The sequence below is a fragment of the Limanda limanda genome, chromosome 3, assembly GCF_963576545.1.
Source record: "Limanda limanda chromosome 3, fLimLim1.1, whole genome shotgun sequence".
Classification (NCBI taxonomy): domain Eukaryota; kingdom Metazoa; phylum Chordata; class Actinopteri; order Pleuronectiformes; family Pleuronectidae; genus Limanda; species Limanda limanda.
The window spans coordinates 13,649,145-13,673,958 of record NC_083638.1 but is presented as its reverse complement, the minus strand read 5'-3'; the positions used below and the strand labels follow the sequence as shown (position 1 = coordinate 13,673,958).

The following is a 24,814-nucleotide window of genomic DNA, read 5'->3' as shown; positions in this document are numbered from 1 at the left end:
ATCCACGGCACTGTTGCAACTTGTGTAATGTGTCATGTGAACGTCTGTTCTCTTGGAAGCAAAATCTCACTTCTGAAAGAGCCGTCACACAAATTAAGCTCCTTCGTCTTCCCATCTCCAAAAACTAAAAGTTTCGCTGTTATCCCTGAGAGCAGCACTAAAGCAAAAAGCCAGTTAAGCCCCATTAGGAGCCTGCGCGCTGTGACGATCTCATTGGAAATGCTGGATGAAAATTGCCGGGATTAATGTGTTAATCCACCTCTTTAAAATGCTAATGTCCATTTTATGCCCATTAAATCTCAGTGTGCTTTTTCTTTGATGCGTGCATTTTCTATCAATTAAACACAGAGGAGTGAAACAGGCAGGAGGGAGATTAGTTCCCTTGCTTCAAGCATGAATTTCTCCTTTTGGTTTCATATTTATCTTGAATGGTGATGGAGGGGGGTTGTTTGGAGTGGGTTTGTGAAATACAGAAGGAGCAATGTGGAGATATGAGGAATTCTGGAAGCCCTGCGTGCCTTTCACAGAGCTTATGACAAACACACACCACTGCAACATCCACCAGCAAGAGGGAAATAATATGTAAACATATTCCTCAAGTGATTTATTCCAAGACTTTATCTATTAAAATACCTTGACATTTGAAACCTCTAGTCATTTCATTCTGTTCTCTTAACTTACCCTTCACTCTGCAACAATTTATTGCTTTTTTGCTCTTAGTTTAAGGGGAAAAGTTACTGTAATTTATAATTTAAGCAATTTATGTTGCCTGAAGCTCCTGTACCGTCAACTAAATACCACAATTGCTTGCCTGATTTCATACATAATGCATTTTAGAGTGATAAATAATTGTTAATAGCTTCCTCTTATAGTACTATGCGATGTCTGGTGTTTTACATATGCTCCTACCCAATGTCAATCCACATTTATTTCCAATAAACTTCACTGTAATGTCTGAATATTGCTAATATAGATTTTAGAAAGACTATAAGATGATAATGGTTTGAGCTGTAGATCCCAGACAATATTTCTAAATAAACATAGTTTGTTATAGCTGCTAAAAAATTGTACACACTACACAATGATCAAAAGTCATGTGAAATTTCAAAGGTGTTGCTTGTGGTGAAGCACCCAGAGAATATCACAGTTTCCCTGTAGTACTTACTATGAAGCATTATAGCATCTTTCAGCTCTTTCTTTTGATTTTCTGGCCTTCACTACAATCATCAACCTTGTTTCTGGATGTAGCTTGAGGTGAATTTCAGCAAAAAAATAAAAATAATAATGAACCCACCGGCTGTCCTGCAACACTGAGCAGATGAACAAAGTTAGCCACTAGTAGGTGAACACAAAAAGGAGAGAGACATTTATTTCCCTCCGGAATTGGAGGAGACCGAAATAGGGAAAAAGGGAGTGTGAATATTAGACTACTTATCAAGTAACCAAAAATACGACAGCGGATAAATACATATATGGCCACATGCTACTATGGAATACAATATCAACTTTATGAGGTTCAAACCGACGAATCAAAACTATTACTGCAAGTTAGATAGAAGTACTGAGAAAGAAAATCAAGTCTGAAGATTTTTAGAGAGTAACAAGTACGAAGTGATTGTAACGATGTGAAAGATGCCTGCAGTGAAATGATGGACAATAAAAAAAGACACATGGGAAAGGATTGAAACATTAGTAGAATGAGCCAAAAGGTAGAAGCCAAAATAGTGGTCAAATCAAAATCTGTCCAGGAGATGGTAGATGATGTGACTGGGAAATTTCCAATGAGCTAAGGGAATGTGTAACTTATGCCAGAAAAGTATCTACTGTGTAACGTCCAAGTCATTTCCGACAGCAAAATTATGAAATTCACAGGCTGTACTTCCCTGGGTGTCTGACTCACATTTATAGTCACACATTAAACCATTAGTGGTGTATTCAAAGCTATCTTTCTCCAACACTGATAAATCCATTTCCAGATTTATAAGTGTGAAGCTCCAGAAAGCCATGGGTATTGATCATGGACCACAATCACAAATTACCAAGATGAATCGTGTGTCTGCGAACGCCTGAAGATAGAATAAGCAGTTTGGATAGAAATGAACTGTGTGGTGAATCCTGTGGAATTTGTTCATCCCACAAATGGCAGGATGACTCGCGTATGCCCTTGCTGTTGTGCAAAGCCTTTTAAGACCAGGAGTGACATGGCTTGTCCAATCACAGAGGCCTCTGTGGCTGACCATAAAATGCTTCCAGATTTGTCACACACAGACACACACACACACACACACAAACATATACACACACAGACTCATTGTTCAGAGTTAAAATGCTTCCAGTAAACTCGCATTTATCATATGAGCACTATTTTTGAGGTAGAACGCAAGGAATGATTTATGGAGGCATTTCGCCTTCTTTCGCGCTCACCCTCCATCATGAGCAAAATGTGCTGCCATAAAAGTAAAATACACCCTGTGCTACATGGTGAAAATGTACTAACTCATATTTTATTTACTCAGGCATTGTGTGACAAGTTTCAGTGTGCCAAAGGAAGGACGAGTGGCTTTTTGGGAGGTCCAGGCATGAATATAGATTATTTAGATGTGGAGGTAGCAGACTGTAGAGTCCATTAGGATGACTGAAGATAAAACCAAAGCTTTAATTGCTCCAGGTTTACAAGGACTCCAAAGTCACTAGGCAACTAGAAAGTGCTGACATCCTTTATTTGGGAGGGGGCCCCCTCTATCCAACTCATCCCCCCTCACTCACATCCTAATACACGTATTTAAACAACTAGTCCTCCCACCGGGAAAACAGCCCCTCCTCCACCAAAGCATATGCGGACTATTCAGTGGGATGGGTAATTTATTAAAATCGACCTAATTTTCCGTGATATATTAAATCCCTGGCCCAGTAATCAGGAGCCCCATTTCATTGAGCGTATTAGGTGCCCAGTGCTCTGTGCGATCAGAGGCCCGGAAAATGAGGGCCAGACTGGTATTAGAGAGTGTTCACAGCCCGCTAATGGTCAGGGGATGAAATAGATTACCTCAGCATTCATTACTGTTCAGCGACAAAGTTGAGTAGCCACATATCAGCACTCAGTCAGCAACATCATTACAGAGGCCTGTTTAAACATGAGGCATTTAAAGAAGATATGTGGTACAGAAGTCCTGATGTGGTGGGAAAAGGAGATATTTGCACACTTGTATTGTTGCCATATCAGAAACTATTCAGACCTCATGCATTTTAGACATTAAGTTTAGCCTCTCTTGGGTTGATTCATAAAAATATGATTAATTATATTCAGCAATTTGGCCTAATGGTAATTTACAGGAATATGCCAATATTGTTAGATATAAAGATGGCTAAAAATGTTGAATTCCCAATCACATATTTCTTTCATTACTCCGCAAATCTCCATCAAAGGTTGTCAAAACCATTTGGCATCTCCAAAAAAAGGCAAAACAATTTCTTTTTACATTTACATAATTAATTTTTGGGCAGTTGCTTGTATCCTGAGCGACATATAACTGAGGGAAAACAATAAACCTTTAGTACAGTGGGAGACATTGTTGAAATTGTTAAGTTCTGCAAAATGGAACAAAGTGAAGGAGATTATAGGGAAAGAATTGCACTGCAAGTACAAAGTAAATACAAGCTAGACAAGTTAGGCTGAGAGGTTTTCTTGGAGATGGAGTGAGATGCCCCTGTATTCACAGAATTTGGTAGTTTTGACTACTATCAGGAAACGACAAATGAGAACTGTGATGGCCTTGTGTGCAGGGATAGCAACGCCAGATGACGTATCTCGGCTATGGGGCATAATGAGCGTAAGCCCATATGATTGAGTTCAAGTAGGTGGGTGCCGCTCCACAAGTCACTATGAAGGCAAGCACTAGTGACTTCAATTTGATCCAGGTTAATATTTCCTGGCAACAGATCAGATGGGGCAGGAGGTCATACTGGTAAAAAATAATTTGTGTGTTCCCAACGCCCTGCCAGGACTTTTCTGCTGGACAAACAATATTTGGACACATGCCCTGACAGATACTTATTATAGAGGTTTGAATGAAAGTGTTCCTTCATCCATGCAGACTAGCTGAGATGGACTGAAATAGTGGCCAGTTAGATAGAATTCAAAACAAGTCAGAACTTTTCCAATGTTGTCCATATTGGAGAGTAGTTTACGATGAGTAGACGAAGGTGAAAATCAAAAGTACATTTACGAGCACCTCTTAGGCATAGTCATTACCATCTTCGAATGCCAAATTCTTTTTAGGCTACTCATTCAATCATTTTGCCTAACACCAGACTACCCGGAAACATAAAAACTAATATATAAAAACTAATATTTAATCCAACAGGCCCTCGATGTTAGAATTTAAGAAACTGAATTTCAAGATATCACCAGCTCAGTATCGGGGCAAGAGTGTTTCATTTGATATAGCTGGATGGAAGACAGCTGGGAACATCACTCACACAGCATTTCTTCTTGTCTTAATCTATTACAGAGAATGACAGTAATCCCAGGTCCTGATCAGCGTTATACCGTAAACACTGCAATCCAGTTGGTTGTGAGGTTCCTCACACACTCCATGACACCAAAACCACGAGTACACTGTCCTCAGCTACATAACGTAAATGCAATAATGTAGAATAAAATGTGCATCTCTCAGTCATGTTGAATGCAATTACTCTGAAAACTGTTCAAAGCCCAGCAGAAAGTGGATAAGTACAAGTATAGCTCTCTTCACATCGAGCCAAACCTCAGAGGCCATTTTTGCGTTGAAACAGACAAAGCCTGGTCATTGTCATGTTGTTCTGCTTGTTTTGGGGTTGAGACCAAATTAGTTGCAACTGAGCTTGAGGTCCCAAGACAGCATGCTCCCAAGATGTTTGGGCCACCATTTGTCATTATACAATTTGTCGGTACTGTTTTCAGCAAACAGGAAGTCCCTTAAAACTAGCAGAGGGTCTGGCAAGGCCGTGTCTCCTCCGACAGGCTCAGAGAAGAGGGCTGATGGGATTGGACAGATTCAAGATGGTGCGGTTATATCTGATGGCTGGGACTTTTTCCTCCCAGTTTTTCTAAGGAATGAGCCAGTACACTTGGACAGCCTGCCAGCCTTTAAAGCGCGTGAGAGATCTATCCCACAAAAAAATATTGTCATTCTTGTACTCTTTATGCCTCTGGTTTTTCTCCTGACACACAAGCACCCATGCGTTCCAATAACTGAAACAGCATTTCGGTTTGCACTCCAAGATTTCCATTACTTCCCCTCCCTGTCTTCCAGTGGTTCCAGCTGGTGTTGTTGGATTGCACATTGCAGCCTGATCCTTAGGGAAGGCATTGTTATGGAAGTTGGGTCTACTGCACAAGAATCTATTCTAACTCCATTCAACAGCCTCCCTGTCTTAACACCACAGCTGTCAGCATTGTCACTACATGATGAGCCGTGACACTGCCGAATCTAGCAACGCTTTGTCACCCTGATACACTTAAGCATTGGTTACAGAGCTCCAGCTCGGAAAAGACACGCTGTCAAGTAAGGAAAGACCATTATCTGCAATAGACACAAAAGTACAGGGGATCCCTGCAGACACAGAGATGATTAAGGGCTAAGTGTCATTCTTCCTGTCTTGGCGTAGTTTTTTTTGAAAGAGCTCTATCTCTTATTGTCCTGTTTTACCATGCACCTCAGACTTAGTCCTATCCATCTCCACTGAAGGGACAGACCCTGACGACCAGGGGGTACAATCCTAAAGTATCGTCCCTGGTCAAACACCACTCCTTCAAAACAACTGTAGAGCTACAAAATATGAGAGTAAATCAATGTGAGGATTTAAATACATGTGGAAGGCTATCAGGGATGAGCACAGGGACAGCTAAGTGTGAGCAAAATTTGCTGTGATGGGAAAGTATTTAAGGAATGCACACACAAGAATCAGAGTCCCGGTTCTGTGGGACAAAATAATGGAGCTAAGCCTCGCTGACATGTGTCTGGCTGTTGGTGTCTGATTTCCCAATGACTACACCGCTAGCATGCCACTAAAACTGCGAGATTTATGTGTGATTCCCACTGGGGCCACTCACACTCAACACTCATGCACTCGAGGTATTGTAGGGCATTTTACATAAAGGTTTTTAAACAAGGAAGGACTGGATATACAGTTTCAGCAATCCCACAACACAGTCCAACATTAATTCAAAAATCAGTTCCTTGCTTGAGGGACCTTTTGTGACAGTTAAAGTTAAAGCAATAATGATGTTGTTTGGGAAATAGGCCTATCTCTCACTTTCATATCTACCAGGTAAAAATGAAGCTACAGCTAGCAGCGAGTATAGTTTAGCTTAACACAAAGACTGGAAACAGAGGGGAACAACTAACTAGCTAACTAGTAAGGCAACACTTTTTCATGCTATAATTAATTCGGATTGTTTAAATCATTGAATAAACAACACCAATTTGCTGGTAGCAGTAACTTCCTGGAGTTACAGCAAAAGTTGCAGAGCAACCATGGTGCCCTGTCAAATGGTGAGTTTTTGGTTTTAAACTTAAACTACTGCAGACTAAACTATGTTATGTAGTAATTATACTATATTTTCTTAATGTAACCAAACAACTTACATTAAGTTAAATTAAGAGAGAGCCAGGCTAGCTGCCTCCCCTTGTTTCCACTCTTTGTGCTAAGCTAAGCTGACTGGTTGCTCGCGGTAGCCTTTATCCTAAGAGTGGTATACTCAGCATTTGTCAATAAATCAATCAAAGTTCAAATATTCACCCTAATTTGCACCACTGCGCCTCTTTCAACCTACACTGTGAGTATGAATTGTGCACAGAATAATGAAAAGCAATTATGTTTCTAAATAAAGCCGTGGTGGTAATAGGCTTTTGTTTTATTTTTATCCACAAATTGAAAATAGATTCTGCGGCTGTTAGTGGTTTTCTTTTTTGAGATCCTGTGGGTTACACTCAGGACACAATCCTCCTCACACCAGTCTGCCTACAGCGCTATTGTGATGCAGGTTCCAATCCAGATGAATTAGACGGCAAGTGAGTATGAATGCGGGGGACAGCGGCAGACAATCTGGCTGAAGCGAGGAGGAAACAGAAGTCGGCTGCTTAGACTGTGTCTCAATTAATTATTGAAAGACCAGACTCTCTATCCAATGACCCCGTTAAAGAAGCACAAATTATTTAGCAAGCTGCCACATCAGTGCTTGGTGTGAGGACATGAAGCATGAGCTCTCACTGAGGTATCATAGGAAGCATGTGAACCTCGGTTGAGGCTGCTTGCTGCCTGACACACAGCCTCATGGGTATTGATGGCTGTATCAGGGTACACGAGTAGGGTTTCTCTCACCGGTCACCAATCCAGCCTGTTTGTATAGGCCGGGTTTAATAAGGAGGGTGAACTGGGAACCATTGTTACCAACAGTGAATGCTTAAGATGCAACAAAATGAAGAGTGTCCTTCTAAAATCATATTCCTATGTTTGAAAACGAGAAAACAACTCCTTCAGAACATCTGATTGCACAGGGTTGAAATACATTTTAGTACTTGTCACAAGACATGGAGAAGTCCATGGTGGGCAGTGTGGTAACATTTTTGCAGATCAGATTCTCCAGATTGAAAGGACAGGGAACATAAATCAATTTTGAGAACTTCTTCTTTAGCAAGTGTGGCAAAAACTGAGCCTGGCTCACTTTTACTCTCTTTTTTTGGTATAAGTACATACAGTATGTTTTATGTATATCACTGGAACATATTGACGCATTATGCCGCAGTGTCCCCAAGACAAAGTCTTGCACTCAGTGACATACAGTGAAATGAAACAGCCTTGTCTGACAGCGCGACAGTCACTGTGTTATTTTTGTTGCTCTTAAAAAAGCTATATACTTTCCACAGCCACTCAAAATGTGTTATAATTTCCGTGCAGGCCAGAGTGCGTGTGTGTATGAGAGAGGGAGAAAGGTTGGATGAAAAGAGAGGGGACAGAGTATTTGCACACACACATGCAGGTGTATGTGTGTGTGTCTATACTGTGTATGTGATAGGGAGTTAGCCTTGATCTTGTTAGTGGTGACTGGGGGCTCTGTGGGACCTCACACACTGGGTTGTGGGTGTAATTGCCCCTGGCAGGCTGGCCTGTAACCACGTGGAGAGTTAGGGGGAAAGGAATGGGGAGAAGAGTACGGGGCTTTTGTTTGTGGCAGCCGCCACATGTCTGCCTGTGTGGCAGTGCTGAGCTCCCGGGTGTGGAGGCTTGGCTTCAGGGAGATGATTGTTATAGCACTGGTGTTGGCTTTAAAAATGACTTTTTAATGGGAATGCATTTCACAGGCAAGAGCACCGAGATCTGGGAAGCCAACATCACAGCGACCGGGGTACAGAAGTTCAGCATGTGCTGGTGTCTGGAGACGGTTCATCAGTGGAAACAGCCTGCCATCTGCTGCTCAACACAAGAATGACAGGCAGGCTCTTTGAAATCTCTACAGACTTTGCTCTCCTGAGACAAAATATTCTTAAAACAGACATGTGAAATTGATATTGTGTTAAATATTAAAAACAATTCGTAAATAACAGCATGTAAAATGTCCAAAAACCAAATGCACATTATCACACACAGTAACATATTCGTATACCTTATCTCTATTGTTTTGGAGGTGATAATATTATATTTCAAATAACTGGGTCAAATAAATTTCACCTATTCTTTTATGCTTGTTCCTTTTCCATTCTGATTTTGCATGTAAACAAACACGATGCATATGTCATCATTCGTGTAACTGTGGTTGTAAAGTAGCTTAATTAAAGATCCATTCAATACATGACCTTTTCCACTTACCTCAAGCACTTTCAATGCTTTTCCTTAATGAACAAATGAATTATGCAGTAACCTAGACTCAGCCAACAAAAGTCATTTGCTGTCTAATGTGTTTGCCTAAATAGCAGTGATGAGCAGGCCTACCTTTTAAGTGGATAAGGTACCTCTGCTCAGCTTGCGGTAAGTGTCTAGCTTAATTTAATTCAATAATCCCGATAAATGAAATAAATCCCTTTTGGGACATCCATTTCTTGAGTAGTGAGATAATATAAAATGAGGTTCACAGAGAAAAAATTAGGACATTATGGTTGATTGAGCTTTTACAAAAAGCAGAAATATTAATACAGAGATATTCTTTATGTTTATAATTTTGCAATAATGAATGAAGGCATCCATGCGGAAAACAATCAGAGCTCAAAATGGATGACAGTGATTGTGAGGCTTAGTGAAAGAATGCATTAGCATTTTCACACACTCCCAATGCAAATTGTTTCACTTAAACTTTTTAAATACCATTTTGTGTTCCGACTTAATTTTAATAAGTTTGCAGATAAGGAAGCATAAGCACGGACTTCAAAGGCAGATCGTGAGTCTCTGCAACACATTTATTCACCATTTGAATCATGAGAGGAAATAGGCAAATTGAAAAGAATGAAAGATCTCTGAGAAATAATACATTTTGTGCTGAATCGGGATTATTTAAATATAATAAAAAATATCCATATCAAACATTAATTTGAATTCAATATAGATTCTTGTATAATTGAATGCACTACTTTGCACAAATTAAAACAGGCCTCTCTGGAAGCTGGCACTGCCTATATTGAAAGTGTTTGCCTTATACCCATGCAATTGAGTCTGGGCTGAAACCTATTTATGTGTATGGTTTGCATTGTAAATATATTTGTCATATTAAATGATACACAAAGTTTGTATATGACCCAGCTAAATGATTTTTATCTTAGACCTTGTCACTTGTATATGATATCATTTGTTTACTTAATAAAACAATGCCCTTGATTTGTATAGAACAAATGCAGGAGTTATAGTTATAACTTTAACAAGCTCAAGTTAACGATTAAATGGCTTAAAGCTGCCAATAGTTAAAACAGCACCACCAAATCTTATGATCATCTTGTAAACGTCAGGAGAACTTCAATTCATTAACTGTGTGTTTTAATCGTTGGAAAGCAGTCAATGATCTCACTCTAAATAATGGACCTACTGTAAGTCTAATTCTGCTGTACCTGTGTATTACCAGACTGAACTGCTTTTATTCAACCCCCCTCCTCCCCCGCTCCTCCACAGACTTATCACTTGTTTCCTGCAACTGCAGCCTCTTGTAAGTCAAATTGATTGAGTCGTCCTTGAACATCTGTTGTTCAGCCAAGCCTCAAAGGTAATCCTGCTAATGGTCCTCTAAGCTATCCACATAAACACACACATAAATAAAAATGTTTCCAAAGAGATTTGGTCATTGACTCGCTGCTAATCAATTCTGCAGCCGCATCTGTTGATGAAGGTTTGGGAAGTACAGAGCAAGATATATGTAGCGATCAATGCCTGGCACTGGACTGGCTGGGCAGTGAGTGACAGTCACGGCTCCGCCGGGAGTCAACATTTACACACAGATGGACCGGGTCTGTCGAGCGTCTTGGCAAAAGGCTGCTGTACCCACACACACATGCACACACACATACACTAAACAGTGAAACACTGACCGACAGAATGTTGTCCATCAACGACACAAGAGGGAAAATTATGGTCTTGTGTGAAGCGGAGTCAATAAAGTGAAGACGTGGCATTCCATAATTTGAGCTGCGAGGCTCTGGCGCAGACTGATATGACGACTGTTGGACGAACGCCTCTTCAGAGAGCCAGTGTTTTAGGATTTTGGGGAAAAAAGGAAAGAAAGGCTTTTCAAGATGCTGGCCATGTCAATTCTACCTTCATTTTAACAAGAAGGAAAAAATGCTAATTTCCAAATCTGAGCAGCATTGTGCTTGGTGCTAAAGAAAGGCTGAATTGACACGTGCAGTATAACAACAGCATCAAAAAGTTGAACTGTCAATTATCACAGCTCCATCCTGCATTTGACACATTATCTGTGTGATGTGTTGTCACATGGGAGAATAATAATCACATCACTGCTGTTTTATTTTATCAAAACACTTGTCCACTTAGACTGAAGTATCCACCAGCACGGCTTTCTATTTCTGAAGACAAACAGACGAAAAAGAAAAAAAAAGGAGGAACACGATACTCATGGGAGGACGACTGGAAAATTCTCCCAACACCTGAGATTACATCCAGAGAAGGATCTGCATATGACAGACCAAGCTCGGCTTTTTTGGATCACACCCACTGCCGAGCAATATTCATAAATTTAATTTTCAATCCGCTTTCCTTTTATTAGTTTGTGTGTTATTAAATGAGATTGCTTCATCTTAATATAATATATTTCTAGGCCCCATGAATGTGGCTAGGAGCTGATATTCAAATTCAATAACATGGCCTGTACTTAGTGCATAGCACTAATAAATGCCAACGTATGATGCATATGAAGACGGGGCTCAGCGCGGAAGTCGTGCCGTGCAATAATAAAACTGCGAATGTCCTTCAGAGGTGAGTCTCTACACCCTGGTGCTCCGCTGCTCATATGCCTGAAAAAGCCCAGGTGACCTACATACACAGACAGGTAGGATGGAAGTGCTGTAGAAATGAGAAGCAGACGTTCATATTTCCCTGTATTTTATTATTTTATTGACTGCACAAGACAAATCCCTGAAGAATGTTTACACTGGCTTTGATACTGTAAGTCAGAGAGTAGACTGTGTATTATGTGACTGACCTTTGACCTGTCTGCTGGACGCTGGAGGAGGCTCCATCTTTGAACAGACGTTTTGGTGTAGGGATAGAAGAACGAATGACCAATGAGATATAGTACACAGCAGCAGCTTGGTTGCAGTGTCTCACCTCTTGGCCTACGCAGGGTTAAAACTTGATGCCTCTACCTTTTTTTCCTATTTTTATGCTGGAACCTGACAACTGCTCCTCCAAAGGTTGCAGCTTAGGAAGCTTAGCTGCAGCAGCGAGTGACCTTTACTTTTATTATGAATATTTCTATTTCATCATTATTATAAAGTGAAATCTATGCATATGATCAGCACAATGGATTTCTTTTTCATTAGTTGTGTAAAATGCCAGTCAGTGAATAGAGGGGCGGACGGGGCTGCTTGACAGATTACCCTCCCAACTCCCCCACTGGAGGGATCTGACAATTGGAATTAATATGCGCAGAGTTTTCCCTTCCCTCCATTTGCTGGCTGAGGTTTTCCAGGCAACTTTATCAGGGGTAACATTATCGGGAGCTTTGCAGAGAGCTTCTTCATCATGCTCACGTCTGAGCCGGCCCAACACTTGTCACTGTCAATCACAAGGTGATAATACACAGATGATTCTCTCATTTGGTTTAATAAAATCTCCAAGCTTATTTGAACTGCAGTCATTACAGCAAATAATTGCTGCATTGAGGTTTTGTCCAGGCCATAGCCTCGGGGATAAGGAAATACTATTGCTATATTAAGGATTTGGCTGATGTTTTTTTAACCTTTACTCCCCAGTTGTTCATATTTCTTTAAATAAATATTACATTTGAATCTAGATTTGGCTCTCTTTATTCAAACTAACATTGTTATTACAGATTATTTGGACACGGAGTCATCCGTTTTCACTTTTTTATGACCGCGCTGTCAAGACAGGTTTCACCTGGGACTTCCAATTGTAATTTTGAACTGTCATTTAAACCAGATTGTAGATCTGAATGTGCACGCCTAAAATTCTCTGAAGGAATGGACTGACAGAAGGAACATATTTCATATTAAATTTGAATTCTGGCACTAGCTGAACTGTAAAATGCTGCTGAAAACAGAACACACGCTATGAATCTTTCGTAGACAAACAGCCAGATGATGAAATATCCTATTTCATTTTTGATCCTCCCAAAAAATCAGAATCTATGTTTCGATTCTGTTGGTATAAATTTAAAAATTTGAAAACAAAGGCTTCCTTTTACAATTTTACAAGTATAAAAGAAAATCCAGCTACAATGGGTCACATATTCAATTAGTTAATCCAATCTCCCCACTTTAATTGCATCCATTAATATATTTGTCTGACCAAACAAGGTCACAATAGCTGATTAAATAAAGGATCAATGTCAAAGACAAAAAACTAATTACAAAAGCAATGGTGTGGATATTTGTACCTTTGTTTGTGTCACACTTTATCTCAATGTCGATGAAGGTAAAGCCGGCATCAACTTATTTGTTTTGAGGTGGATTTTGATTTGCACGTGCCAAAAGAATGATGGTGACCTTGTGTCGTCGGCCGTGCCGACAAAGAGGCAGGTCACAAATTATCTTTGTCAGTGAAGTGTACTTGGGACCATATACAATCAGATAACAATAATGGAGTCAATAATTTGTATTTACTCTGAAACTTGGACAAAGTCATTTCTCCCAATTAATGCAATCACCCATGCATTAAATTGTTTTTTTTTCTTACCCTGAAAAATAATTAGGTGTAATTGTTAGGAAATCAATCAATCAACAGAATGAACTGCCAATGAAGCGTGGTCAAAACTAAAGAAATGTGTGACACAGATGGCTTGGATACGCCTTACCCTCAAGGGAGTTCTACTGAGGAGTACACTGTTACATTAAAATGAAGGCGACAGAGAAGTGCGTGTTTGTTTATGTCTGTCAAAGTGCCTCTAAACACTTTTAGGGGGCGTCTTAGTCAATTTCTGTAAAAATCTGAAGAGAACATACAGTATGTTTTTTGATATTTTAAACAGAGGACAACATAGAGGAGCAGATAATATAACTTTGATTGATGTGGATCATGGGGGCCAAACAATATTAGGGAGTAAAACATTTGGGATACCGCTAGATCTATTCAAAAATAATTTCGAAATGATTACTAAGATGTTCTTATTGAACCTTCATTACAAAGAAACGTCACTAAGGTTCGATACAAACAAACATAAACAGTGATAACATATGTCTGTGAAAGGCTTATATAGGCGAATTTCATCGGCCAACCTATAACTTGTTTGGTCTCCAACTATAGGAAAGCTTTTTTTAACCTTTAGAAAATGTGAATTTCTAAATCCACATCTGCTATTTTAACGGTAGAAATTTTCACAAAGATAGTTTCTGTAATTTTAAGTAGCTCTTATCACACAGATGTATGTCCAAGTGATTCTTTTTTATGGTATTTGTGGTTTAAATTAGTTATTCGATGCTATGAAAACACGGGGAAATGTCATGATTGACAGCTGAGACTGCCTCACGATTGGTCAAGCACGTGTGTAAGACCTTTACCGTGGCACCTTCCCCCAATCACAACTGGGCAGGCTTCAGAAGCCCAAGATGGCCGGGTGCATATCTGGGGTACTTTGACCTCATGTCTGGATAGTGGGAGGAAGTGGACACGCATTGTCCATGTTTTTATACAGTCTATGATATAAACACACAGTTCAATGCTGATTCATAACCAGACTTTGTGAAGCTGCTGGAGCCGTAATCAGTACAGTAGCAGGGGGTTGGAGCCGCAGTTGAGTTGCTCTGTCTATACACATGTAGTCCACCAATGGCAATTCACTTTCAACTGTCAGTCATGATGTTTCACACCATTTTTACAACATTAAATAAATTACAGGGAAAAATGAACACTTCAACACATATCAGTGTGATAGATCAGTGTGACGGATCAGTGTGAACTTAGTTAAAAATGACAGAAACCTTCTTTGAGAAACATGCATTAGAAACATATATTTAACGTCTATTTTTTAGTTTGGTCCCCGTCCCATCCACTTACATGAATGAAGCGGGAATTTTACCTATACTGCAGCCAGCCAGAAGGGGGTTCACTTCAGTTAGAGGAGCTGCCATGTCATCTGTAGACTATACAGAATCTGTATAGTCTTCGGGCCACACAGTAATAATCAGAAACCCTTGATGACAGACAGCAGACATGTCAACATGTCCTAGTAGAAAACCCACAGTTACAATTATTGTAACAGTAAAAATAACTTCATACAATTTAAATTGTCAGTGTTGGGAGAAGTTTGACCGTGGGTATTATTTTCAAGAAATCCTGACTTGTAGGCTTTCTTGCTTCAGCCTTCAGCCACTGTCCTGTGAGGTTTAGGTAACAAAACTACTTAGGTTGGGTTTAGCAAAACATAATGGTTTGCGTTAAAATGGACTATTTCATAATAATAACCATAAAAAAGTATTCTTTCTGACAGAAAACCTTTCAGGGAAACCAAATTGCTAACTAAACACAGGTTGGCTCACTTCTTTAGTGTGTCCTTAAATGACTTCATGTAACTGAGCCATGTCTTGTCATATAACAAGACACGACTCTGTTAATTACAATGTTATTATTTTCCCAAACAGAGATTTAAATGTTGAACTTATCTCTCACTGAAAACAGCCACGGATCCATCAGCCACTTTTTCTCACATTGTGGTAAAGTAACACTTTTCGTTTTTAAGTGACGGATCCGCCAGCAAAGCAGCTGCGAGGACGCTCATCCCGTTGACCAATGACATTCCGTACTCACACAACGAAACGCCCCCCTCGTTATGTTAGATTGAACTCCGGTTTCTGTGCCTGTCAAATGATTTGGCTAGCTTCCGTTAGCTTGTTAGCCGGGATGACACCCACAGGAATGTCGAGCAGCTGAAAGGAGTTAGTTAGACAATTAAATGTGGACACGCGTTAACACCTCCGCTAAAGAAACAAGTAGAGAACCAAGCAAATACGGTGAGTCACACCACTCCGCTTGCTTCCGTGTACAGGCTCAAATTAAAGGGGTAGTTAAGTTGGTAGCAACACCAGAGTTAGCTTATTTGGCTAACGCTGTAGATTTCATGACGTGGGTCAAGGAAACAGGCGAGACAGCGCCGGGGAGTGAACCTTGATGCTAGTCACGTAGAGAGAATAGGTCATATTAATAACTGTCAGCTAAAGTCCGGTCCTTTGCATGCACCTAGCGTAAGTCAGTCGTGTTTGCTAACTTAGCATTAGCAGTAGCACCAGGCTGGGGCGAATAACACGACAACTCGGTGTCCTGCCAGAAATGCCACGACAGTAGCTGCTTATTTGACTCAAACTATAACACAGGTCTTTGCTACAATCTCCAAACATTCAACATTAGCTACGCGACAGACTTCGACTATTGACTGTCAATAACAACATAGCCGCTAACGCTAGCATACTTCATCGAACAGCTAAGTTAGCACGAATCTGCTCTGTCCCAAACAATCCTTCATGTTATATAATTCCGCAGCGATCTTTCTTTTGGTTTTCCTCCTTGCACACTGTCAGCACTTTTATATTCTAATGAAGACCACCAGGCTGCAGTGTTATGTGGAGAACAGTAGATCTGCATCATGTGCGTGATTGTTTGGAAGTTGTCACTGTGTGTGAACAGTCAGTTGTGTCCTGTGTGTTGTTTTCCATCAGAGCAGCGGATGGCCTCGGCAGTACGTGTGGTGGGACCTACATAAAGAGAGGAACACCCTTCCGAACCTCTGAATGAGTAATGAATTTGAACCCCTTCTGGAGCATGTCTGCCAACACAAGTCGCAAGGTAAAGCTACACGTGTTGAATAAATGGTCTGCAACAACGCATCTGAATAACTTGTCAGTTTGGAAAGCATATGAATGATCATATACAAAGTTGTCAATGGCTCAAAGCATTCATCAGATGATTTAGTTCAAATTCATAAGTCTTTCCGAGTCTTTCTCTGAAATCTAGCACACATTGCAGATACCTGTGCTTTATATCTCTGACCAAGAGACAATTTTTAGACCTTTTCAAGTCGTTACTGTTCATAACTTGCTCAAGACATTCAGTTCCGGCTTTTGAGAACATGTCAAGGCCCATCATAATCTTTTGGCATTGTTTCAAGTTACCTCACAGTCAAGGTAATATTTAATTTCCTGAAAACTCACCAAAGAATCAGATAATCTGTTAAAGTTTATGTGCCTGTACTCTTCACTCAAGTTTGTATTCATTCATTTTCTTAGGCATATTGCCAAACTGAAACTGTTTATAGTATAACTACAACATTATCCCAAAGTCGAGGGTGTTGATTTCCAATCAGGTATATACATATGGCTGAAAACTGTGAAAGTTGATGGTAAGAATCCCTTGAAGCATTAGTTGTGTCAGAGTTTAGTACAGTTTATTTGTAATAGATAAACTTTTTGACAACAAAAGGGAGGGGTTGGGGACATTTTAGCACACTGTTGCAACCCTGATGAGGTAGGAAGGAGGCAAACAATCTACCTTGCATGTGGGTGTGAGTTTCATTTTGTCCTGCCTAGTCAGAGGAACAATACAGAGACATTCTCTAGTCAAGTCAGTCTTCAATAAATACTTACTGTTCATACTAGGATGGTTGAATAACGCACTATTCACGTCAGGCATTTCTGGCATACTTGCAGTCATCATCAGAGGCATTCACTGTGGCTTCTTGATACATATCTGGCATTGTGCTGACTGTATACAGTGACATTATATCCCTCTTATCATCCTTAGCAGCATCAGCAAGCTACAATCATCTTGTACTTCAGAGTGCATGGTTTTGTCTAGACAGTGTTTCCCGATGGCTGTAAACCAGACGGGGCGTGTAACCTGAGAGTTTTGTCACAGTGTGCTACTCTTGAGTTTGCAAAATGGCACATAAACAGTTGCCTTTTCTAATATGGCTGCCAAGACCTTCCTACTTGTCAGACAGCTAGAGATTTATACACATGATGTGTTGAGATTCCTTTTATGTTTCTCAATGAAAACAGCAGAGACCCGACAATGAGGAACAAAGCGGTCACGGGGAGCAGAGAGCCAGCCCAGCCCGGCTGTCCTTGGGCAAAAAGCAGCTTCCACCCATTCCAAAGAATGCCACCCCCATTACCAAGCCTGCTTCATCGGGCACTCCAGCACAGTCAGCCAATGGAACACATGCCTCCTACGGCCCCTTTTATCTGGAGTACTCTCTCCTGGCTGAGTTGTAAGTACTGGTCCAATAAAAGGATACAAATTCATTTTTTAAATTTGTTTTTATTATTCCTTTGGCATTTGTCATGTTGTGTTCTATGTTTGTACATGGTGTTATTTGAAAAAAAAAGTGTTGGTATCGAAGCATGCCATCTATTTTCATTAACCCAAGCGTAAAATGTGTTGCATGCATATGTTATCTTCCCTCTTGATTTGATCTAACTTCTTCCCATGTGACCTGCAGCACACTCGTGATCAAGCAGAAACTCCCTGGAATTTATGTTCAACCATCCTACAAGTCCGCTCTAAGTAAGGACCCTCTCTTTGATGCTCCTGTAGTTGGTAATGTTTCATATTTGTCATATTAATCAAATGCCCACATTTTCTAAATTGCCATATGAGACATTTGTAAACAATGTCAAAATGTGCCAATAAACTATATTCTACAGAATATATTACTTTTATTATAAACTCTGCTGAAACTGGTAACATACTTCTTGAAGTTAACATGAGTCCTTTTGGTGTTCTTAAAAGTAACGATTCTAAAATACTTTGTGTTTCTCTCTCTAGTGTGGTTTGGGGTCATATTCATCAGACATGGCTTGTACCAGGATGGAGTCTTCAAATTCACTGTGTATATTCCAGATAACTATCCAGATGGAGAGTGTCCCGTGAGTAGTGTAGTTTTGACTAAATGATTTTTGGACTGTTGACACAAAAGATAAACTTAAAAGACATAAATCATTTTAACGCGTTATGTTCCAGGTCTGCAAAAGCAGACAGCCGGCTGCAAATATTCTACTCTGTCACACAACAGTTTCATAATGAACCAAAAAAATGACTCTTAAAAATATAAGAGATCTCTAAATTTGTGATTTTGTTCGGTTGATTCCTTGTAGAGCTCATGCTGGCTTGGTCTCACCTCTCACATGCTTGCGTGTGTGTGTTCAGTCATATTTGAAACTTTCTCAAAATCAGTGTGCTGTTGATAACATTCTAGATGTGTAATGAATTATGAATTGAACAGTGATAATGGAAAGTAAGCTATGTGTTATAGAGCAGACATAAAATATTGTCAATGAAAAAAAGTTTGGAGAAAATTCTGGACCATTTTCTTTTGCTTCCTTTCAGAAATTAGTATTTGACATCCCAGTCTTCCACCCTCTTGTGGACCCCGTGTCTGGAGAGCTTGATGTCAGAAGAGCTTTCACCAAATGGAGGTTTGTTTTCTGCTTGTGCAAGTAGCTTTCACCTTCTTTTCAAATGTGTTTTTTAGTAGCAAAAAAATCCAAACTTAATTGAACACTACACTTATTTATTTTTTTAGCCCAAGCAAGTCCTGCTTGGGCTGTGCTTCACGTTGGATTCTTACTGGATTGCTAATTTTGGAGTAAACAGAAATAGTCTGAGAGAATGTTTTTAAAATGAAATGGAGAGAAAATGTATTCAGCATGGTGCTTTAATTCAGAGTCAGAGAATATTTTAAGCTGTGAAGGCGGGAAAGGAACACACCGTATTCCCAGAATGGTTTAATAATATATCCAACCTCTTATGTTGTGTTCTTGTAGACGAAATCACAACCACATCTGGCAAGTCCTGATGTACGCACGTACAATTTTCTACAAGATCAATACCACGGAACCACTCAACCCAGAGGCTGCTGTGCTGTAAGTGTCTTCATGTTCTTTAACCTGTTTTTATCCGAAATAATAGATTCAAATTATGAAAAAGTAATGTACTTCCTAATGGGCTGTAATATTGCCAAAGAATCAATTTGACATTTTAAAAATTTCTGAAAACTTTTTGTTTGCTTTTTTGTTTCAGTCAGTGTCAAAAGTATATCAGTATATAACTCTGTATTTGGTTGGACGGGGCTAAAGGTTGGAAAAGCTTTGTGGAAATTATTGTTTGTTCATTGATTTAACACCAAAACATAAATACTTTTGTCCTGTCAGATATGAAAAGGATGTGCAGTTGTTCAAAAGCAAAGTGGTGGATAGTGTGAAACTATGCAACAGTCATCTTTTTGACCACCCCAAGATAGATGATCCCTACGCAATAAGGTTGGTAAACTGTCCACATTCTTTCTATACCACAAAAAACACACTTAGTTCTGTGTGTATGTGGATCAGTGCCATGAGATGCTGAAAGGTTAAGTGTCTGACAAACTCTTCTATTGGTTACAGTTTTTCTCCATGGAACCCAGCAGTTCATGAGGAAGCAAAAGAGCGCATGTTCACATGCAAAGTAAGTTTCATGAAAAACATATGTTTACAATCTCAAAGTGTAAATGAGCAGGAGAGTAGTCTCCTTTAAGGGTTTGCTCTAGTGTGCTTTCCCTGTTATGTAACTGCAAATTTGCCTTGTTGCCCTAGAGACGGCCTGAGGATCACCACAAGGGAATGCAGGTGTCAGGGCTGTCTTGGGTGAAGCCTGGATCGACGCAGCCATTCAGCAAAGACGACAGTCCCCCCCAGAGCTGAACCTGCACTGTCGCTTCAGTGGCCACTAGAGGGAAGCACAAGCACCGGATGCCGTGCCACTGGCTTTCCTCAGCTGTCTTGTGTGAACTGGATCCTCGGAACCGTTGGGAGAACTTCATATAAAATCTCCATGTTATTGCTCAGCTTTAAGCTTTGTAGGCATCTCCTCAAACAGCTTTAGAATAAGGAAACAAAGTTTGTATCATATGTAAATCGACAAAGACAAATGGATGTCTCGGCAACATCATGTAGGCTGTGATGCAATCAAAGAGCTTTTCTCATTTCGACTTTGGGATCCATGCACAGGTTGGGCTTGGTGATATCATGCTGTCCCAAAAGGAGTTGACAAGTATGAGCAAAGTGATTTGCCTTCATACAGTGAGTAATAGTGGACTATGATCTTGTTCCGCTTGTTGAAACTGGCTCAGGACTGTTTTATTATGTCAGACTTGGAATGTTTGTTGTCACAGGTGGTGAGAGAAACTTCCTGATTACCACCTCTCCCAATACCCAATTAGGTTGATATGTTTTATATTTGTTTCTTATTGGATGATTTCTTTTAAATTCTACTGTCTGTCTTCTATTGTCTTACATAGTTCCTAATATATATAAGAAGCAGAACAGGCAAATATGGTTTCAAAATGAGATACTAAATGAATAAGTTTGTATTTTATTTTGTCTGATTCAAATCATTTTGAATGTTTTATGTACCTTTGGCTCTTGGTTATTAAAGGTTTGATGTGTAAATACTGGATGCTGTGCTAAGGTTTGACTTTAAGAGGCATGTCTGCATCAAGGCTTTGGTTTTATTATTTTTATTAGAATATATTTTGGGTAAATATTTTCCAAATGTTAATTGAGCACCCTTTCAGATCTGTACTTAAAGTCAATATGGTTTCTGCAGGAAACCAACACACTAGGTGTAAAGGATTCATATATATTTTGATAATATTGTGTTATTAGCAGCACAGATGAAGATAAATTCTTCAAGGATAACCCCCCGGTTTGCCAGACTAAAGTCACTTTGTGTGACATCTCCTGAAGTGGCTAATATTGTTACACTTACTATACTGGGGGGGCATTTTAAGATTATTGGGAACCCCCTCTTATAAAATACTCTATTAGAATAGCAGACATGGAATGCTGAAACCTGTTGGATTTATTTTTAGCTGCTGTGAAAGGAACATATGTAACAGAATCTCAGTGTGCTTCACACGTGGCCACACTGGCTGTAGGAATCCTCAGACGAGTTCTAATGTGGTCTGTATGGGACGGTTCCTCCACCGGTTTGTGAAAGATATTGCTGCATAGATGACATTAGATTGAAATGCTTTTCTCTGAAGTCAATAAAAATGATCAAAAAAAGTCCAGTCAGTTTGTCTTTGCCATAAAGGGGTTTTAGTTATTTAAAACACTAGCAAAGCCTGAAGTAAAGCACTGATTATAGAAAGACATTAAAGATATAGAATAAATTTAATGTAAGTGTTTAAACCTTGTTTTTGAAAACCGGTTTTATGATTACTCTGTCACCAAAAGTCCCAAGTCAGCTGTTGCATACTTAAAGAGTCTGGGCAATTCCTTGAAATAAGCATTGATTACTGTTGAGTAATCTAATAAGTAGATGTAGGTTATAATAAAATATAAATATTGAAAAATCTGAAGTGTCTGGTTATGTTCACCTGGATCCATATTATCCTACACAGATGTAAAAAGGATACAACATCTCAGGCCCTGGTTTATTTTCTATTAAAGCAGTTTCAATTGTACGTGAAGGTTGAATCTAGGAACAGACACTGAAGAACCAACACTGTCTACCTGCGGTCAATAATTGGTTAAGATTGTGTTTACATTACATTACATCGAATAACCACAATCTTGAAACCTACCCTTTTTAGCTTAACGTTCTCTTCATCAATTATATTTGAACCTACCTGCTTTATTTGATTTAGATGTTCATTTCATTACTGTATAGTTCATTCTATTGTTGTATTTAGACAATCGTTAAGCACCTTGTATTAAAACTTTGTACAAAAGGCAATATATAATTGTACAGAATATACACATTAAAATGTATACAAAATATACACAATATACGCAATATAAACGCTATGAAATGTAAAGATATGAATAGAGTAATATATACAATCTTAACATAATAAATACAGTGTAAACAGATCATATCGAGTGTAAACAGAATATAGAGTGTAAACAGAATATATACAGTGTAAACAGGATTCTACAAGCCACTGAATTGCAGATAGGAATGAGCGCCGTGTCGCATTCAGCCACCAGAGGTCGCTGTGTACCCGCGGAGGAAAGCGGCGCTCGTCCAGTTTGAGCTGAGCAGCGAGTCCGCTCCATGTGCGAAAGTAAACCCTCTCCTGATTGGCTGAGGCCCGGACGCGGCCATCTTATGCTCGCCTGTCAACACGGCCGCTTTACAACCGAGACCCGGACCCGAGCCGCCGCTCTCCGGCGCTGACCCGGGCCGGCACCGCACCGGCACCACACCGGCACCGGGCCGGCAGCAGCAGCAGCTCCCCCGCCTCGCTCCCCGGGACTCCCTCTCACACCCACAGGCGCCATGGTGGTGAACCGCCTCCGGTCCAATCACAGACGAGCTCACTGATATGCAAATGCGCTGTTATCGCGGTCACGTCAGCAGCAGCAGCCGCTGCGCAGCGGTCTCACCAGCGGGAGAACAAGTCACAACACCCGGACAACTTCCCCGGTGGCAGCACGTCGCTGGGTCGCTGCCCGGAGCTTCACCTTCCGCCTCCATTCAGGTGAGACACCACACTCCGGCTGGTGGAGAAGTGACGAGCGGAGAGTTTCATTCAGGCGGAGAGCTGTCACCTTCCTGACAGTCCGGAGCGGGGCTCAGCTGTGTGATGACACCGTCCTGCTCCGTGTGCGTGTGACCGTGTGTGAGTGTGTGAGTCAGGCAGAGAGAGTGTGTTCTCTCCCCGGTAGAAACCTCGAACCCTCACTAACTTGTCCGTGTTTGAAAGTAGCGCTTGCGGCGGAGGGAGCTTCCTCACTTTCTCGCAGTTTCGCCGGTGAAAGAGGAGACGCGCTCGGCTCTGAAAGTAGTCCTCCTCGGTCATGGTGGTCCTGAACTGACAGCGACCAGCCGGTCCGCTCGGCACGGCCCGGCACGGCCCGGTGGGAACTTTAATGTGGACGCGTGGGACTGTTCGCCAACACTTCACACTTAAGACTGAAAACAAAAAAAGTCGGCAGACAAACTAGTCCGTGATCACCACGGACACCACCGCGGGCGACCTCTCCATCCATCCCCGGCCTCCTCCTCCTCCTCCTCCTCTTCGCGGAGGAAGCGTCACGACACCTCTCCGGATCCCGGGGCTTCTCAAGTGGTGGGTGTCTGATTTACAGGAGCACATGTGACTCATATCTTTCTTTAATGTCGCACCCGATGTGACTTTATTCTGGGCTCCAAGCGGCTCAACACACCGCCGGGTCGTCGGGCACCGTGCGAGCCGGGGCTGAAGCCACCCACGGGGGGATGCTGACCTCAGTGGGGAGCACTGGGAGCACTGGGAGAAATGAATCTGGAAACACGACGGACATCTCGCTGAGTTTGGAGCACTAACAACGCTTTGTTTCCAAAGCAACTTCACTTTTCATCCCTTTGCATCTTCCTCACCACGTATGAACCCCTCTTCTTCACCCCGGTTGGTTTGATGCTGTTGATTTAGGCCTTATGTGACACCGGGTCCAGGTTATGGCTGCCTCGGGTCCGTTGTGTACACAGCTCTTGTTGATGTTATAGTCCCTGAGCTACACGTGTTCGGGTGATGCTTCACCGGATCCACAATAATGGAGGAAACAGCTGGGAGTCGAAAGAGGCTGCCAGGACCTGGTGTGGTCCTCTGGACGACCTGGGGGTGGTTATAGGTTAGCAGGGGCTCGGCTTTGGCTAGCAGGCTCTGTAATAGGCTGCAGTGAATCAGGGCACATGGCAGATATGTTGATATGATCATGTATAATTGATCAAACACAGTTGATCAGGTTTAATTTGTTATACCTTCAATTTACTATTGGCATTCCAACTGGAGTGGACTTTCAGGGTTCAACATCCGGGCTTCAGACTTAATTTTGAATGTGACCAACAAGACCCAAGCTGCAAACAGTTGTTGGAAACCATTACATCTGCCAAGGAGGTAATGTTTTCATCAGCGTTGGTTTGTAACGCAAAACCTACAGAATTTCTATGAAACTTGGTGGAAGGATGTGGTTCGGTTCTGGAAAGAATCCATTCAATCTTGGCGCTGATTCAGATCAGGGGTGGATCCAGGGTTTTCCCCACTTTTTATTTTTGTCATTAATTTTCCAGAGTATCATTCATGGATCTTGGTGGAAACGGTGTTTTGGGGTCCTATTTTCAAATAAGACAAATGAGATGA

The 24,814-nt window shown here is 40.9% G+C and overlaps 2 protein-coding genes across 7 annotated transcripts in view; both read left to right on the top strand.

Moving 5' to 3' along the window:
* The first annotated feature begins 15,528 nt into the window (after window positions 1-15,528).
* On the top strand, window positions 15,529-21,757 carry aktip (akt interacting protein). 3 transcript variants are annotated; one of them, XM_061067711.1, is made up of 10 exons: window positions 15,529-15,665; window positions 16,373-16,494; window positions 17,706-17,917; window positions 18,149-18,213; window positions 18,475-18,575; window positions 19,036-19,124; window positions 19,473-19,571; window positions 19,860-19,967; window positions 20,091-20,151; window positions 20,280-21,757. In XM_061067711.1, the coding sequence occupies exons 2-10, from the start codon at window positions 16,447-16,449 to the stop codon at window positions 20,385-20,387; spliced, it is 891 nt and encodes a 296-aa protein (XP_060923694.1). In that variant the 5' UTR covers window positions 15,529-15,665; window positions 16,373-16,446; the 3' UTR covers window positions 20,388-21,757. The 3 variants fall into 3 exon arrangements, with proteins under 3 accessions (XP_060923694.1, XP_060923695.1, XP_060923693.1); XM_061067712.1 differs by having other exon boundaries at window positions 16,368-16,494; window positions 17,709-17,917; XM_061067710.1 differs by having other exon boundaries at window positions 16,368-16,494.
* Window positions 21,758-23,079: 1,322 nt separating this feature from the next.
* chd9 (chromodomain helicase DNA binding protein 9) overlaps window positions 23,080-24,814 on the top strand; it is a 71,243-nt gene continuing 69,508 nt past the window's right edge. For all 4 annotated transcript variants that reach the window (XM_061067969.1, XM_061067968.1, XM_061067967.1 and 1 more), the window contains exon 1: window positions 23,080-23,173. The gene's annotated coding sequence lies outside the window, so the exon portion shown is untranslated. The remainder of the gene's footprint in view (window positions 23,174-24,814) is intronic.